Consider the following 19,132-nt stretch of genomic DNA (forward strand, 5'->3'; position numbering starts at 1 on the left):
CATTGCCCATGTAACACCGGCAGATTCCTGCATTCTGGGGAAAACACTTGAATTCAGGCCTATTTCTCCTACATCACTATCGTCAGACACAGAATACAATGAGTCCTCCATTGACGCCTGGATGGCTGATTTAAGACCACAGTCCCCTGAATCCATGGCATTTGAAGATGAATGTAGGCCCCTCTCTCCTGACTCACCAATTCCTCAATTTAGATGTCAGTATTACGGTCACGAGGTTGACTTTTCTAGAGACAGGTCGTTTTCACCACAATCCACAATTTCAGACTGGGACCTCACTGATTTATGTCTTGAAAACTTGTTTGAGGAGACCAGACCAGATTCTCCCCAGTCAGTTCTGTCAGACTTTGAACTTGAAAGATTATTTCAGGACAGGGCCTTGTCCCCAGACTCCATATCTTCTGATTTGGATTTTTCACTCCTTCAGGACTGGCTGGAGGACTTTAGACCATCCTCCCCAGAATCTGTGGTATCAATGGAGCGACACCGTGTGTCTCCTCACATGGCATTTGCCCATGTGAGGAATCAACACTGTCAGTATTATTTGCAGTACTCTGACAGTAGACCCTCTTCACCTCTGTCAGCAGTGTCAGACCTGGAGTACTCTGGATATTGCCTTGAGGAGTTGTTTGATGAAAACAGAGCAGATTCCCCAGATTCATTCACATCAGATGTTGAAGCTGAACACAGCAGCAAACCTTGCAATGTATGTTAGAGCAGCTGCAGTTGCAGGACCTTTTTCATATGCAGATGTTGTGAGAGGCATTGCCCATGTAACACCGGCAGATTCCTGCATTCTGGGGAAAACACTTGAATTCAGGCCTATTTCTCCTACATCACTATCGTCAGACACAGAATACAATGAGTCCTCCATTGACTGCCTGGATGGCTGATTTAAGACCACAGTCCCCTGAATCCATGGCATTTGAAGATGAATGTAGGCCCCTCTCTCCTGACTCACCAATTCCTCAGTTTAGATGTCAGTATTACAGGTCACGAGGTTGACTTTTCTAGAGACAGGTCGTTTTCACCACAATCCACAATTTCAGACTGGGACCTCACTGATTTATGTCTTGAAAACTTGTTTGAGGAGACCAGACCAGATTCTCCCCAGTCAGTTCTGTCAGACTTTGAACTTGAAAGATTATTTCAGGACAGGGCCTTGTCCCCAGACTCCATATCTTCTGATTTGGATTTTTCACTCCTTCAGGACTGGCTGGAGGACTTTAGACCATCCTCCCCAGAATCTGTGGTATCAATGGAGCGACACCGTGTGTCTCCTCACATGGCATTTGCCCATGTGAGGAATCAACACTGTCAGTATTATTTGCAGTACTCTGACAGTAGACCCTCTTCACCTCTGTCAGCAGTGTCAGACCTGGAGTACTCTGGATATTGCCTTGAGGAGTTGTTTGATGAAAACAGAGCAGATTCCCCAGATTCATTCACATCAGATGTTGAAGCTGAACACAGCAGCAAACCTTGGCTGTTTTTAGAGCAGCTGCAGTTGCAGGACCTTTTTCATATGCAGATGTTGTGAGAGGCATTGCCCATGTAACACCGGCAGAGTCCTGTATTCTGGGGAAAACACTTGAATTCAGACCTATTTCCCCTACATCACTATCGTCAGACACAGAATACAATGAGTCCTCCATTGATGCCTGGATGGCTGATTTAAGACCACAGTCCCCTGAATCCATGGCATTTGAAGATGAATGTAGGCCCCTCTCTCCTGACTCACCAATTCCTCAGTTTAGATGTCAGTAATTACAGTCACGAGGTTGACTTTTCTAGAGACAGGTCGTTTTCACCACAATCCACAATTTCAGACTGGGACCTCACTGATTTATGTCTTGAAAACTTGTTTGAGGAGACCAGACCAGATTCTCCCCAGTCAGTTCTGTCAGACTTTGAACTTGAAAGATTATTTCAGGACAGGGCCTTGTCCCCAGACTCCATATCTTCTGATTTGGATTTTTCACTCCTTCAGGACTGGCTGGAGGACTTTAGACCATCCTCCCCAGAATCTGTGGTATCAATGGAGCGACACCGTGTGTCTCCTCACATGGCATTTGCCCATGTGAGGAATCAACACTGTCAGTATTATTTGCAGTACTCTGACAGTAGACCCTCTTCACCTCTGTCAGCAGTGTCAGACCTGGAGTACTCTGGATATTGCCTTGAGGAGTTGTTTGATGAAAACAGAGCAGATTCCCCAGATTCATTCACATCAGATGTTGAAGCTGAACACAGCAGCAAACCTTCAATTATGTTTCAGAGTAGCCACAGCTGCAAGACCTTTTTCATATGCAGATGTTGTGAGAGGCATTGCCCATGTAACACCGGCAGATTCCTGCATTCTGGGGAAAACACTTGAATTCAGGCCTATTTCTCCTACATCACTATCGTCAGACACAGAATACAATGAGTCCTCCATTGACGCCTGGATGGCTGATTTAAGACCACAGTCCCCTGAATCCATGGCATTTGAAGATGAATGTAGGCCCCTCTCTCCTGACTCACCAATTCCTCAATTTAGATGTCAGTATTACGGTCACGAGGTTGACTTTTCTAGAGACAGGTCGTTTTCACCACAATCCACAATTTCAGACTGGGACCTCACTGATTTATGTCTTGAAAACTTGTTTGAGGAGACCAGACCAGATTCTCCCCAGTCAGTTCTGTCAGACTTTGAACTTGAAAGATTATTTCAGGACAGGGCCTTGTCCCCAGACTCCATATCTTCTGATTTGGATTTTTCACTCCTTCAGGACTGGCTGGAGGACTTTAGACCATCCTCCCCAGAATCTGTGGTATCAATGGAGCGACACCGTGTGTCTCCTCACATGGCATTTGCCCATGTGAGGAATCAACACTGTCAGTATTATTTGCAGTACTCTGACAGTAGACCCTCTTCACCTCTGTCAGCAGTGTCAGACCTGGAGTACTCTGGATATTGCCTTGAGGAGTTGTTTGATGAAAACAGAGCAGATTCCCCAGATTCATTCACATCAGATGTTGAAGCTGAACACAGCAGCAAACCTTCAATTATGTTCAGAGTAGCCACAGCTGCAAGACCTTTTTCATATGCAGATGTTGTGAGAGGCATTGCCCATGTAACACCGGCAGATTCCTGCATTCTGGGGAAAACACTTGAATTCAGGCCTATTTCTCCTACATCACTATCGTCAGACACAGAATACAATGAGTCCTCCATTGACGCCTGGATGGCTGATTTAAGACCACAGTCCCCTGAATCCATGGCATTTGAAGATGAATGTAGGCCCCTCTCTCCTGACTCACCAATTCCTCAATTTAGATGTCAGTATTACGGTCACGAGGTTGACTTTTCTAGAGACAGGTCGTTTTCACCACAATCCACAATTTCAGACTGGGACCTCACTGATTTATGTCTTGAAAACTTGTTTGAGGAGACCAGACCAGATTCTCCCCAGTCAGTTCTGTCAGACTTTGAACTTGAAAGATTATTTCAGGACAGGGCCTTGTCCCCAGACTCCATATCTTCTGATTTGGATTTTTCACTCCTTCAGGACTGGCTGGAGGACTTTAGACCATCCTCCCCAGAATCTGTGGTATCAATGGAGCGACACCGTGTGTCTCCTCACATGGCATTTGCCCATGTGAGGAATCAACACTGTCAGTATTATTTGCAGTACTCTGACAGTAGACCCTCTTCACCTCTGTCAGCAGTGTCAGACCTGGAGTACTCTGGATATTGCCTTGAGGAGTTGTTTGATGAAAACAGAGCAGATTCCCCAGATTCATTCACATCAGATGTTGAAGCTGAACACAGCAGCAAACCTTCAATTATGTTCAGAGTAGCCACAGCTGCAAGACCTTTTTCATATGCAGATGTTGTGAGAGGCATTGCCCATGTAACACCGGCAGATTCCTGCATTCTGGGGAAAACACTTGAATTCAGGCCTATTTCTCCTACATCACTATCGTCAGACACAGAATACAATGAGTCCTCCATTGACGCCTGGATGGCTGATTTAAGACCACAGTCCCCTGAATCCATGGCATTTGAAGATGAATGTAGGCCCCTCTCTCCTGACTCACCAATTCCTCAATTTAGACTGTCAGTATTACGGTCACGAGGTTGACTTTTCTAGAGACAGGTCGTTTTCACCACAATCCACAATTTCAGACTGGGACCTCACTGATTTATGTCTTGAAAACTTGTTTGAGGAGACCAGACCAGATTCTCCCCAGTCAGTTCTGTCAGACTTTGAACTTGAAAGATTATTTCAGGACAGGGCCTTGTCCCCAGACTCCATATCTTCTGATTTGGATTTTTCACTCCTTCAGGACTGGCTGGAGGACTTTAGACCATCCTCCCCAGAATCTGTGGTATCAATGGAGCGACACCGTGTGTCTCCTCACATGGCATTTGCCCATGTGAGGAATCAACACTGTCAGTATTATTTGCAGTACTCTGACAGTAGACCCTCTTCACCTCTGTCAGCAGTGTCAGACCTGGAGTACTCTGGATATTGCCTTGAGGAGTTGTTTGATGAAAACAGAGCAGATTCCCCAGATTCATTCACATCAGATGTTGAAGCTGAACACAGCAGCAAACCTTCAATTATGTTCAGAGTAGCCACAGCTGCAAGACCTTTTTCATATGCAGATGTTGTGAGAGGCATTGCCCATGTAACACCGGCAGATTCCTGCATTCTGGGGAAAACACTTGAATTCAGGCCTATTTCTCCTACATCACTATCGTCAGACACAGAATACAATGAGTCCTCCATTGACGCCTGGATGGCTGATTTAAGACCACAGTCCCCTGAATCCATGGCATTTGAAGATGAATGTAGGCCCCTCTCTCCTGACTCACCAATTCCTCAGTTTAGATGTCAGTATTATGGTCACAAGGTTGACGGTTCAAATCCACAAAAATCTTTTCACTCCTCTGAATCAAAAACCAGAACACCATCATTTAAGCCTTTTGTCTTCAATTTTTTGGAACGATCTAAATATGTTTTGGTATTTCCAAACCAACTTTCTCGAAAATCTGAGACATTACAAACAACAACCAGTGATATTTGTGGTCACCCCAATCAGATGTCTTGTAATTTTAAGGTGGATGACATGGGACAAAATTCTCCTGATATTATGAAATCATTTGAATCAGTATGTTCATTTTTTTCACATGGAGAACGTGAAACAAATAGGTTACCTATTAGATCTCCTCTCAGAAGAGGATTATCCCCAGACTCCATATCTTCTGATTTGGATTTTTCACTCCTTCAAGACTGGCTGGAGGACTTTAGACCATCCTCCCCAGAATCTGTGGCATCAGTGGAGCGACACCGTGTGTCTCCTCACATGGCATTTGCCCATGTGAGGAATCAACACTGTCAGTATTATTTGCAATACTCTGACAGTAGACCCTCTTCACCTCTGTCAACAGTGTCAGACCTGGAGTACTCTGGATATTGCCTTGAGGAGTTGTTTGATGAAAACAGAGCAGATTCCCCAGATTCATTCACATCACATGTTGAAGCTGAATACAGCAGCAAACCTTTAGTTATGTTCAGAGCAGCCACAGTTAAAAGACCTTTTTCATATGCAGATGTTGTGAGAGGCATTGCCCAAGTAACACCGGCAGAGTCCTGTATTTTGGAGAAAACATTTGAATTCAGGCCTATTTCACCTACATCGCTATCATCAGACACAGAATACACTGAGTCGTCTATTCATGACTGGATTGCTGATTTAAGACCACAGTCCCCTGAATCGATGGCATTTGAGGATGAATGTAGGCCCCTCTCTCTTGACTCACCTGTTCCTCAGTTTCGATGTCAATATTATGGTCAGGAGGTTGATTTTTCAAGAGACAGGTCGTTTTCACCACAATCCGCAATTTCAGACTGGGACCTTGCCGATTCATATCTTGAAAACTTGTTTGAGGAGACCAGACCAGATTCTCCTGAGTCAGTTCTGTCAGACTTTGAACTTGAAAGATTATTTCAGGACAGGGCCTTGTCCCCAGACTCCATATCTTCTGATTTGGATTTTTCACTCCTTCAGGACTGGCTGGGGGACTTTAGACCATCCTCCCCACTATCTGTGGCATCAATAGAGCTACATTACGTTTCTCCTCACATGGCATTTGCCCACATGAGGAATCAACACTGTCAGTATTATTTGCAATACTCTGAAAGTAGACCCTCTTCACCTCTGTCAACAGTGTCAGACCTGGAGTACTCTGGATATTGCCTTGAGGAGTTGTTTGATGAAAACAGAGCAGATTCCCCAGATTCATTTACATCACATCTTGAAGCTGAATACAGCAGCAAACCTGTAGTTATGTTCAGAGCAGCCACAGCTGTAAGACCTTTTTCCTTTGCAGATGTTTCGAGAGACATTGCCCATGTAACACCGGCAGAGTCCTGTTTTATGGAGAAAACACTTGAATTCCGACCTGTTACTTCTTCATCAATATTGTCAGACACAGAATACACTGAGTCATGTATTGATGACTGGATTGCTGATTTAAGACCACAGTCCCCTGAGTCCATGGCATTTGAAAATGATTGTAGGCCCCTCTCTCCTGACTCACCTGTTCCTCAGTTTAGATGTCAGTATTATGGTCATGAGGTTGACTTTTCAAGGGACAGGTCGTTTTCACCACAATCCACAATTTCAGACTGGGACCTCACTGATTCATGTCTTGAAAACTTGTTTGAGGAGACTAGTTGTTCTGTTGAGGACGTGTATGTAGACATCAGGTCTTTCTCTCCAGAATTTTCTCTTTCAGATTTTGAAGATTCTCCAGACAGAGATTACATGCAGGTGAACCTCACATTTTCATCAACTACAGCTTTTCAAGCACACATAGATGGTCAAAGTAGCACTTTTTCAGTAAGTTCGGCTGATGAAATCAATCAATTCACATTTCCGCCTCTACCAGGTGACTCCTTGTCCTCAGATTTTATACCATCACAGGAATCAGAGAAATATTTCATGCCACTCAAACATGTTGATCCTGAATCTCCTGTCCAACACCTTTTAGATCACACAATTTTCACTGTGGAAGACAGGAGAGCATTTGAGCCTCCCCGCAGCAAGCTAATAGCAAAAATATATGACCCATTTTATAAGGGTAAATTTATAGAAACAGGATTCTTTGATTGCACACAAGATATTGTTGACATTGTTTCTAACACACCACAAAAATGTGGGGATTTCAGAACAGTCACCATTGAAGAACATTTCTTCAGTAAGTCTTGCAATATGCACAGAACAGATGACGATGCAGAAGAATGCTCATCCTCATTTTCTGAACTCATTGATCATACTGGAACAAAATTTCATAGTGATAGTGTTATACTGTCATCTGAAAGAGTTGGCACAGGACACATAGGTCTTCCCCCCAACGAACTGACTGAGATTCTTTCACTACAAGAGCACACACCATTATCCCCTGAATCATCATGTTCAGGTGATGGAAACCTTTTACATTTACACTGCTTTTTCAATGACATGAGGCCACCTTCTCCAGACTCTTTTACTTCATTTGATGAGTATAGTGCCCTGTCTGCAGACTCACCAATTCCTCAGTTCAAATGTCAACATTGTGATTATCATCATTTCTCAGAGGATAAGTCAGTTTCACCTGACTCCATAATTGTACATGGGGATTCTTCTGATATATACATAGATACATTATTTGATAAGAACAGACCAGATTCTCCTGATTCCTCAGTATCTGAATTTCATGAATCTTTTAACAGGTTATTGAAATTCAGACCTCTGTCACCAGAATCAGTATCTTCTAATGATGACTTTCCATTTTTGTCAGTCTTATTTAATGTATCTAGACCACCTACACCTGAGTCAGTTTCACTGTTAAATGAGTATAGACCACTTTCTCCTGACTCACCAGTTCCCCAATATGAAATGCAATTTTGTAATCATCATTTACTGTCTTCAGGAATGGAATCATCTCCCCCTGAATCTTTAGCTTCATATATTGAGTACTCTGACCATTTTCTTGATCAAATATTTGCAGAGGGACGACCAGATTCTCCAATTTCCTTGATCTTAGAATGTGAACATCTGACAGCAGAAGCAGAAATACTTTTGAAATCCAAACCTCAAATATCTGAATCTTCTCAGATGTATGCAAATGTTGTACATGGTAACATTCACTTTGAGCCTGTAGGACCTTCTTTTATGGAGAAAAATCAATATGAATTATGTCATCAATCAGTTGAATATTTGTCATCAGAGAATGAATATACACAGTCCTTCCTTGACTACTGGCTGTCTGCATTAAGACCGCTGTCCCCTCAAAATACTGTATCTTTAGGAGAGTCAGATGATAGTTTAGACCAGCTTTCAACTGTGTTTCCAGAATCAGAATCAATATCAGTGACATCTAAGCAGAGTCTCTCAGATGAGAAGACTTATATCACAGAAAACAGGCTTGCATGGGAGCCTGTTCCTAACATGTTAATTTCACATATATATGATCCAATATATAAGAGAAAACCTTTCAGTCATAAGACAAGTTACTCTGAAGAAGCAGTGGATAAATGTTCACAGGGAGTTTGTGATCATTCAAAAGACGTGAGTCAATGTAAATCTTGGCATTTTGAAGACACGATTTCAAACTCCATACTATCAGATGATTCCTCGTTACCAAATTTCACAATGACTGATCATACAGTCACAGAATCTCTTACTGAAACTCTGATGCCACAAACCACAACAGTTGAGACGGCATCCACAGCTCCTTCTCTAGATTCAGATAATCAGTCTTTTTTTGTAAGGCCTCCTCCCCAGACAGACAAGAACCTAGATTAGATCAGGTGAAGGTCCACAGCATTATTCAGTTTTGCACTGAGTTGAGTCATGTGCCATCTGTAGAACAACAACTGAAATTCCCTCATGCTGTCTGGCTGGAGGAGGCTTTCCATAAAGAAACTCAAGAAAATGGACAATTGTTAAAAGGAAAAAAACATGAACATGAATATGAATGGACAGAATCTGAATCAAAGTCAAAGATCACAGTGGCCCAGGATTCATTTTGGCACCACATGAAAAGAAAAACCACAAGACAAGAAGAAAGCAAAAGTTCCTTGGTTTTGGTAAGAGAGTTCAAGCTCTTGCTTGGCAGAGAATGCAGTGTTGCTTTCAAAAGTAATGAAGATGGCAGTGCATAATGTGTGAACTTCACACATGCTTTCACTAATATGATGTACAGGCTTCCCTCTTCAGCTGCAGCATGTTTGCATAAGGGCAGAAGGATCATGCTCTCACCAAAATACAACTAATGAAAAGTACAGATGCTATGACACAAGGCATACAATGTGCAGCGTAGGTAAAGTGCTAACTGTAGATTTTGTTAAGTTTAGAATGCCTTGACTAAATGTCTGTCACAAGGCAGATATGTTTCAGCACCTTGATTATGTCATGCCTTGGTCTGTCTATCTATCTGTGTGTGTGTGTGTGTGTGTGTGTATCTACAATCTACAATACTATCAAAAGTCATAAACCACCTTTACATTAATTTAATCCCCAATGTCAAAGAACAATACAACTCTTAACTGTTCCAACCTTACAGTCTTAAAGGGGGGATTCACCCATAATACAAAAAAATATAAGATATTTCTGCACTTATCTCGGGTGTAATCAGTCCATTCGGATAGTTTCTGTGTAATTTGGTAAGGTTTCCAGGCAGCAGTGATCTTCCTTCTTTCCTGACACCCCAGTACAATGTGGCTGTCTGTAGGCTGGGTAGGCTATATATTTGTAGAGCTAATTAACCTAAAACAGCAAGGGTCAGACCTCTCCTTAGCAGCAAGTTTGTAGGTCTTCTCTCCAGTTGTGGAGGTCTGGCAATGAATGAAAGGTCTGACTGTAGCAAATTCATTTATGGTTTTAGACTTTTGATGGACAATACTAGTAACAAGAAAATGCACAGAAGAGTAGAAATTACAGCATCCTTTGAGGACCATGCTCTGCTAGAACCCTTAAATTGCGCATGGAGATGCACATTTAAGGTGATGAGAGTATGTAAATAAAGGCATGCCCATTGTTGCATTATGTTAACTATTGTCTTACAAGTGGTGTTCTCAGCAAAATGCAGAATGCAAAATTATTAAAACATCCCAAGTTATTACTCTGTAGCATCTGAAATATAAACTACATAAAATATGCATTAATTTGTTGAATATGGCCTGCTAGATTATGGTTTGTTGACATCAATGCTTCTACTAAAAATACCTCAGACTTTTTAAATTGGAAGTGCACACAACAAGTGAATTTCATCATTTGATAGATTTTGCTATAATTTCTAAAACCATAACTTGCTCTTGACAAAGTGCATGTTGTCAGTGGCTCATCCTTTCTTCCCCAAAAGACGTTATCACTTGTTCATATTTATTTTTCCCTTTTCCACTCCATTTTATCATTCCTCACAGGTGACCACAGGATCCTCCATGAGAAATCTTTCAGAATCATCAGAACACAAAAATGTGGTTTTAGGGCAGAGTCAGCTGTTGTCAACTGAGACCCCAGCACATGATTCAAACACAACATTTTGCACTAAAAAACAATCTGTAGAATTGCAGAGTCCGGTTACCCTTGACTTAAGTAAAACACAACATGAAATCTCTTTGACTGATGAAAATAGCTCAAACACTAAACAAGCCAGAGAGTCTGCCTCAGCTGAACAAAGCCCAGTGGTCCCAGACCTGCTCTGTCATACGTCCCAAGGCAGCCTGGATGATCAAATGGTCAACTCTTCAGACTCCACGCCAACACCACCAGGGTCTGGGTCCCCTCAACTTGACCAGCTGCTGTCAGACCTAGAAGAGATGAAACTGAAGTTTAAACCCGAGACACTAGACACACCTCTGTCAGATTCCAGTGAAGAAAGCCCTGATGCTGATCAACCTTATATTGAGTTTGAAGACCTGTCACCTGAAGCTCAATGCCAAAATGAGGACAGTAATGCCTTAAGAGTTGATATGTCGTCAGCTCTAGAGTGTGCTGATGCTCCAAATCAAACAAATGTACCAGTTTCACTGCCTGCACATTTTCAAACTTCAATTCAAACTGAACCTGAAGTAGTTCGAGTCACTCCTGATTTGATCAAAACCTCAGAGAAAAGTGTAGTCATAGTCAAACCAGTTAATGCTGACAACTTGGATCCATCTGCTTTAATTCACACTGAAACAGCTGCAGCATCAAGCCTTGACACTGTTACAGATAGTCCTATATCACCCACTGAGTTCACCACAATTCCATACTTTTCCTCAGAGCAGTTCAGTGAGGTTAAGGAAACATTATCAGACACAGGTTTTGCTTCTGAGATGCTCCAGCCATATAAAGGTGATCAAAATGCTACTGAGACTTTCTCTTCAGTGTCTTTTGCCAGCAGTCACTCTCACAAACCTGGGGAGGACATGGCTGATGGTGATGAAGAATGTTGCACCATTGACACTCAAAGTCAAGAATCATGTGAATCCACCAGAAAATTGAATGAATCAAGGGATGAGGTAGAAGAAAAAGCAAACCAGAGTAACCAAGATCAATTCCCATGCTTAATGGAGAAGTCTTCTGCTGAAGTCTTTCAGAGTGATGATCTTTATTCTCAGTCCCTCTCTGATTTGACCCCACACACTCCTGAAACAGTCACATCTGCAAGACACTTCAGCTTTGAGGACCCGACTTCTTGCCCCAACTCAGGGTACACTGACATATCTTCTAATGGGGTTACCCAGAGGACCTGTAAGCAGCAGTCAGGAGAATCCCTGTCCCCAGTAAACAATGAGTGTCTTGCCTCTCAGTCCATTGAAACCAGAGCAGAGATGTTGGCGTCATCCTCCGATGGGGAGTACAGCATCCCACCATCCCACCCTCCTCCCACAACCACTTATAGCCCCAAACCTTCAAGATGTGCAGATCTGGTTCATACTGGTGTATATAGCACAACTCTTGAAGACTCTGACCCAGAGCCTTACTTTGACTGCAAACAAGCTGCATCAGATTTCTCAGAGACTGAACCTGATGAAAATAAAGGAAGAAGGTCAAGCAGAGGTCAGCCACAGGATCATTCTACTTATCCTGGAGATCTCAGAAGGATGGATCTGAAATCAACAGACTCTGCGTACTCTGTTGTTACCACACAAGAGCGCAGAGACCTGCTGTCTTCTGAAAGTGAGGATTATGAGGACGCACCTTATGGCCATGACTCTCCCAATAATGCACATAAAGGGAGTAAAGAACGAGTACACTCTGTGGAAGAACACAATGAAGAGCTGATCTCCTATAAAGCTCCACAAGAACTTCCTGCTAGTGGACTGACAACATTTGATGATAATGATAAATCTCTGACCAGGGTAAGATAAGATTTAAGAATTGTCCCAATCTGCAATCCTTTCCCAAAGCTGTGCTAACCCAAATTACTGCTTCAAAACTGGCCACATGGATGGGATCTGAAACCCCCTTTAACCATTGTTTTATTTTATTTTTAGAATTAACCATTCTTAACCCCCCTAGCATGCCCCTTTGCAATATTCAGAGATATATTCTTCACAACTATATTTTTTCATAGTGCCTTTTGTGCCTAGCTGGCTGTGGTCATCACTGCTGATACTATGTTAAATATTTTGTGTAACATGGGTTGTGTCTTCCAGTCATAAAATAACATGAATAACATTTCTATTTTATTTTTTGACACCAATGAGAATGTTAACTCTCTGCCTAAGAACAAGCATGGTGTGCTTTATAAAATGTCTTCCCAGTCACAGACTGCTATGTTGTACCTTCCAACTTAAAATACAATAACTCAGTGTAAATTCTCGAAGTAAAAGGAAAGTGCACCATAACACTCTTTGCTTATTGCTTGCTTTGCGGCAACATCATACTGCAATTCAGTAAACCTCAGTTCATCTGTTTTGCCTGATCAGGAGATCACTGCAGAACTTGGAGCATTTTCAGAAAGTTCAGATGAGGAATTTTTGACCACCAGGGTAGTGCGAAGGAGAGTTGTCATTCAGGTATCCATTTTGGCACGGACTGGTGTGTTTTTAATAAGCATGGAGGGTGTGGCTTCCAGAATGTCACAGTCAAGGAGATCAGTGTCAAGTTCAAAATGTTCCATAACAAACTTTGGGATTATTATTATGGATGAAATATATGGGTTTTTATAGGTCATTGAACCTCAGGAAGGTTTTTCTGCTCCTGTGTGGACTTTTTTGCTTGTTTCTTTGATCATAAAACGTTTTCCCTGAGAATGCAACTTAATTTCTTTTTCCAGATATCCCCTCCTTATGACTGACTTGCTGTGTTAATGTATTTGCATCTCATATTTTTATGTCATCAGCACTGTCCACAAGAATCATCCACTACCAGTTTTCCACTGTTGATAGGTTTTATCCTGTCTCCCTCATAGGCTGATGAAATGCCTGATCTCCCCCCCCAATCAGTGACAGAAGAGAAGTACACAGATGAAAATGGACACACGGTGGTCAAAAGGGTAATGCATGTCTCCTTAAAAAAAAAGGGCTTTGCAACAAAACGTGGACAGTTTGCTTCTGCCATACATGTGCATCATGTGGCTGCTCCTGAAATGGATTTCTTTGACCTCTTCCTCAGGTGACCCGCAAGATTATTCGCAAGTGTGTGTCTGCAGAAGGTGTGGAGCGTGAAGAGGTCTTATTAGAAGGAGTTCCCCAGGGTTCAAGCGGGATGACAGAAGCAGATGGCTACTCTAAGGTTGTGAAGCGGACTGTGCTGAAGAGCGAGGGAGACCACACAGAGGTGTGTGCATGCAGTATTGTGCGCATATATGTAGGTCTTCAATATCTGCAACAGAAAATGACACAGAAGCATTTTCCTAAAAACATAAAAATCGTACAAAAAAAAAGATAATAAACACAAACCAATTTAATTATTATTGTCATTGTTTTTTGTGTTGTTTTTAATCTAGGTAACATTTTCTGAATGTGAGGGTTTCCCAGCATCAGGGCAGGAGACAGCTGGGGGTTGTAAGGTCAGTCAGGTGGAAAGGACAACGGTGGTGGAGGGTGAGAGGACAGTGACACAGCTTGGTGACCTGTCATTGGCTTCTGACCTCCCGTCAGCCCAAGATGACTTCAAACAGGTTTGTTATCCAGTAACTGCTAACACAGAGTAAGACGATTCTTTTGTGAAAGACATGATTGGCTGATACAAGTGATTTATGAGGCTTGTAATTCTGCAAAAAATTTGCTCAAAAATATCAGCAGGATTGCAGGTTAATATTGCTCGCATACTGTGGCTCAACTAGATTATACACATGTCATATACAAATTTATATGTACAGAGAGAAAATCCAAAATTTTGCTCTGGATTCAGTTTTCACTGTTATAAGGTTGTAACAATGCATGTAATCACGGCACACACATGCATTATACCTTAATAATAGCTGTAGTAAGGTCTTACAAATTGTGGGACAATTTATTACATTTTGCGTTCAAAGTTTTCATTACAAAATGTGGCAATTTACTACAAAATATAGGTGTTACTACAAAATGTTGTAAACATTCATTAGATTTTGGAGGTTTATGACTTAACAAGAATTTCATAGTCATAGTGTGTCTTCTTCTGCTGCTTTTCACTCCATCAGGCACTAGGTTACATAAGGGGTTTTAGCAGAGCAGAGCTCCCTCATGTGGTAGAGAGGGAGATTGTCAAAGAAGATGGAACTGTGGTCAGGAGGTTTGTGTATGCTTGCGTGTGATTGTATGTATATGTGAGTGCGCGTTTGCACTTTGGCAACTATAGTCGTTCTCAAGAGCTAAGAAAATTTGAGACATTGCTGTTTTCGCAGTGTTTCTATTTATGTAACATCCTGTGAGTTACATTTGTCAACGAGACAGGTGTTCACCTTGACCAGAAAGTAAAGTTGCCTAAAATTACTTATTCCCCATAGATCAAAGCAGATGATCAACTTGAGGGGCAGATTACATTTAATTTTCAGCCCAACTTATAAATGAATTTTGGCTCTAACACCAAATTCAGTATTGGAAATGTGATAACAAATTCAATATTTGAAACCTGAAATTTCTAGTAACTGACAGATCTCTGGATATATTTTTAAAGACATCATGATGTCGGTCAGTCTGCTGTTCTCCCATGCATGCGGTTTGATTAAAATCCCTCGACTGATTATAGCTATTATGCAGCTTGCTCTCCATAGTTCTGCATTACTAACATGAGTTTATATTCGACACTAACTCTCAGAGAACTGTAGGTCCCACGGGGGTTTGATCATTCACCTGCCTCCTGTAACAGCACAGTACATCTCACAATAGCTGTTGTGCATGAACACCACAGGAGTTTGTGAACATGTGAACATGTTTTTCTTCTTACATGGCTTTGGTCAACACATCTATTATACATGGAATTTAGATTTCATTACTGTCTTACTGTTACAGACCTACTGAACTTCTGAACTGCATAAAAAACATAAACAAATACAGTGAAATCTGAGCCTGTGATAGAAGAATACATTGCCATGTTACAAGAGACATTTGTCTTTATTAACCATTGCACAATTTAACAAATAGTACTTATTTTGTAGTTACAAGTGACTAATATAATTTTTACTGTTCCCAAAAAGGCACTAGTCACTAAAATTAGGAACTAGGACTAATATTTGCCACTTTTCACTATTCTGCCACTTAAAGGGCAGTCGTAAAAGCACCAGATGCTTGGCATTCGTTCTTACATGCAGTCATTTTAGCCATATTTTAGTCACTATTCTGCCACCTTGTCGTTATTAGAATGAACTAGTTGCTACGCAAAGATATAAATTCTAATTCTATAGATGCAAGAGACTTTTTATTTTACCAGTAGTTTTATTGCAGCCAACAAATAATAACAGTTCTTATTAAGACAGCAACATGTAGACATTTACATTTCTTTACCAGTAGTTTTTGCATTGCACACTTGTCACTATTTAAATTTTGTAATCCGGTGCTATTTATTATTCATTAGTTATTTATAGCTATTTAATTTAGTTCACTTGTGTCTTGTCCCTTGAGAGGAAATTTGACTTGCAGCCTGTTTAGGCTTTTGTTTACTGAAGGTTTACTGGATCAACATTTGTTTTTACTGTCTCAACTCAGACATATGCATTTATTAGGGAGGAACCAGTTTTGATTTTATGAAGCAAATCAGATTTGCCCACATTTGACACTCAAGTGATATTCTGTCAGTACTTGAATAGTAACAATTGGGGTGAACAGTGATAGCTTAAGCCTCTCAGGAAACCAATCAAGAATATGTAGTGGTCAGGCAGCCTGAATACTAACAGATGACGCTAGATGCCTGATAGGAAGCAAAGGAACATGGAGTCAGGCTGTTAAGGCCAGAATTACACTGGGACCTCATCTGTGGTCATTTTGCCACTGACAGTATCTTAAGGTTCATGTCAGCTAATAATATGGACTGACAGATAGACTGACAGATAATTAGGCTTACATGCCATTGCTATGAATGTGTCATGAGACCAGACAGAATCTAGACTTGCTCATGGGATTGAGTGCTCTACATATTCAGGTTTCTGCAGCTAAAGACAGTCTGTGTGTATCTGTTGACTGCCTACTGCTGGATTAGAGGAGTATGATATCCGTTCCCAGTGTTTTGCTTTTCCCCTCTAACATGTTGTGCAAACCCTGTAGTAACACCTTCAATTTCAATGCAGTGCAATGGAGCTACAGGTGTATTTTTAAGACTACCGACCTGACCTTTCCTCTTTTTGTCTTGTCTCCACCTCCTCCTTGCATCATCTGTAGGGCCCACATGCGTAAAGGTCGCACACACAGACGAACGGTGGTGAAGCGAGCTGGCCGGCGAAAACAGGTCCTGCTGGAGCAAGTGGACGACTCCAAAAGTTCGCAACCGCATGACCTCCAGCAGCATCTCCATCAGCTCATTCATCGCTACTGTGAAGAAGAAGACGAGGACAATGATGAGGAGGAGGAGGAGGAAGAGGAAGAAGAGAAGAGGAATGTGTAACACTCTCAGCTCCCTTGCTCCCTGGCTCTGTCCATCCCCAGAGTTACCCCAGTCCTATGCATTAACCACATGCAATCCCAGTATGCACTTTGGCACCTCGACTACCACAGTCTTCCCTTTTAAGTCCCGGAAGATGATCTTTTGTCCATCAATTAGGAGTTTTCTTCCCTACCTGCTATTAGTTAAATGTGTCGTTTTCTTTTTTTGGTGACCAAAGACAGCCTTTTTGTTGTAGTTGTTTTTCTGAGAACTTTTACTTTCCATGTTAGAAGAGTCAGATATTTTTTGTCTTGATGCTGTGGTAAAGCAAAACAAACAACAGAGCAAAACAGAAAAAGTAATACTCACATCAACTCACAAACCTCCTACTGAAGAACACTGAGCAAAGTATTTGTGCTACTCTCTGAGTAGGTGCTTGGACTCCAGGACAATATATCACACTGCACTGCCTCTCACAATCACAATTCTGAGAAATTCCATCACGAAAACGATTTTGCTCATTGTACTCGCCTCTACGCTCTTTTGATTCAGGTGGTCAAGATGTCACAAAAAGCAAACCTGACTGTATCAACACTGAATTCATAATTGCTGCTGCCGTGTTTTGTGTCGGCTATGTGTATTCTGTCTTTGCAAAGTATATATAATCTGTGCATTTATAGAAATGACTGACATTTGTAGCTGAGGCATTATTAATCACTCATATTAAGAAGAGCTGGCATGACTAATCAACATCTGTCACTATGATCATAGCTGTGCTTGCTTTGTAGCTCTTGTAGTGACCCCCTCTGCCTCTCTTTCCCTCTTGTGTATTTCTTTCTCCATCACCCTTTTTGTTCCATGTCATCCTGTCTGTGTTTTTCAGCTTTTTCAGATGAACATCCTCTTTTAAACTCTTCATCTTGACTTTTCTTGTGTGGATCTGTGGATGGTATGAGTGTGTTTTAAGTTTTTGCACATGTGTTGACAGTGTCATACTGCATTGAAGATGGCGTGGAAGATTTTTAGCATAATTTTACTTTTATTGCGTGAAGATGTTTTATTTTGGAGTTGTTTTTTTGTTTTGTTTGTTTGTTTGGTTATTTTAACAGGTACGCTAGGGAACTAAATTAATTCATCTGTTTAGAGTTGATGTTTCTTTCATTAGGAATTAAAATCCCAATGGTGATTATATTATAAGTTGAGAAGGTGAAATGCCAGCTGCCTCTGAGGCACTTGTCTGATATGAAGTGGTTGCTGAGGTGGTTTTTAAGTGTTTGTTTAGTTTAATGTAAGAATTTCTTAGTTTAATGTTTGGCCTGGATAGTGTGGGACCAGGTGTTGGGGTTTGCATGGTGGTCAACTGTGAGTGAGTGAGAGTCTGTAAGTGTAACAGAAGAGTGTGTGCCAGTTTCTGTCAGCAGAGAAACCTTTATTTCTCACAACCCCACTGCACTCCTGAGTGTCAGGAGGGCAAAGCCTCCCTGCTTTTAGGACATAGGACATGAGATATGTTATATTTTGATGAATGGGACAGCCTCATTTTTGTAGGACACATCACAGGTATTGTAGAAAATGGTTTTACAGCAGATACAAATGTGATGAGGCAGGTTGAGAGCATATGTATGCTATCATTCACAGCTCTACATATAGAAACTGTATGTATCTATGACACATAATGTATTTATTTCACTATCACTGTTTACTTTGACTGCAGTTCAGAAAAAAAATGTAAAATGCAAAACTAGTGGAAGTTCACTGTGACAGGTAGGCTTTTAATTTGAAGAATCAGCATCCCGTTTCTGTGGTGATGACAGTTATATACACATAGTATACATATATAAATATCTATAAGGGCATGTATTACTTTATCAAAATTCAAAAAGCCAAAAACAAAATGGCTGCAGTGTGTTTATGGCTGATAGAGAATAAAGTCTACAAGTGTAAAATGAATCCTCTTGTGTTGTGAACTTTGTTTCAGACAGTTATTTTACTCATTTTTCCACCATTAACCAACATATTCTACAAAACTAAAGCAGACATCACGAGTGGAAAAAAAAAAAGCAAAAAACATGTATATAACAACTCT

General features: G+C 41.3%; 1 protein-coding gene across 1 annotated transcript in view; it reads left to right on the forward strand.

Moving 5' to 3' along the window:
- Positions 1 to 18,996, forward strand: part of ank2a (ankyrin 2a, neuronal) — a 101,134-nt gene extending 82,138 nt beyond the window's left edge. Inside the window, exons 45-48 of the mRNA XM_030071620.1 lie at positions 13,457 to 13,540; positions 13,660 to 13,824; positions 13,994 to 14,167; positions 16,845 to 18,996. Coding sequence (XP_029927480.1) covers positions 13,457 to 13,540; positions 13,660 to 13,824; positions 13,994 to 14,167; positions 16,845 to 16,859 — 438 coding nt within the window. The 3' untranslated portion in view covers positions 16,860 to 18,996. The remainder of the gene's footprint in view (positions 1 to 13,456; positions 13,541 to 13,659; positions 13,825 to 13,993; positions 14,168 to 16,844) is intronic.
- The last annotated feature ends 136 nt before the right edge of the window (positions 18,997 to 19,132 follow it).

Source organism: Myripristis murdjan, chromosome 1 (assembly GCF_902150065.1).
Source record: "Myripristis murdjan chromosome 1, fMyrMur1.1, whole genome shotgun sequence".
Classification (NCBI taxonomy): domain Eukaryota; kingdom Metazoa; phylum Chordata; class Actinopteri; order Holocentriformes; family Holocentridae; genus Myripristis; species Myripristis murdjan.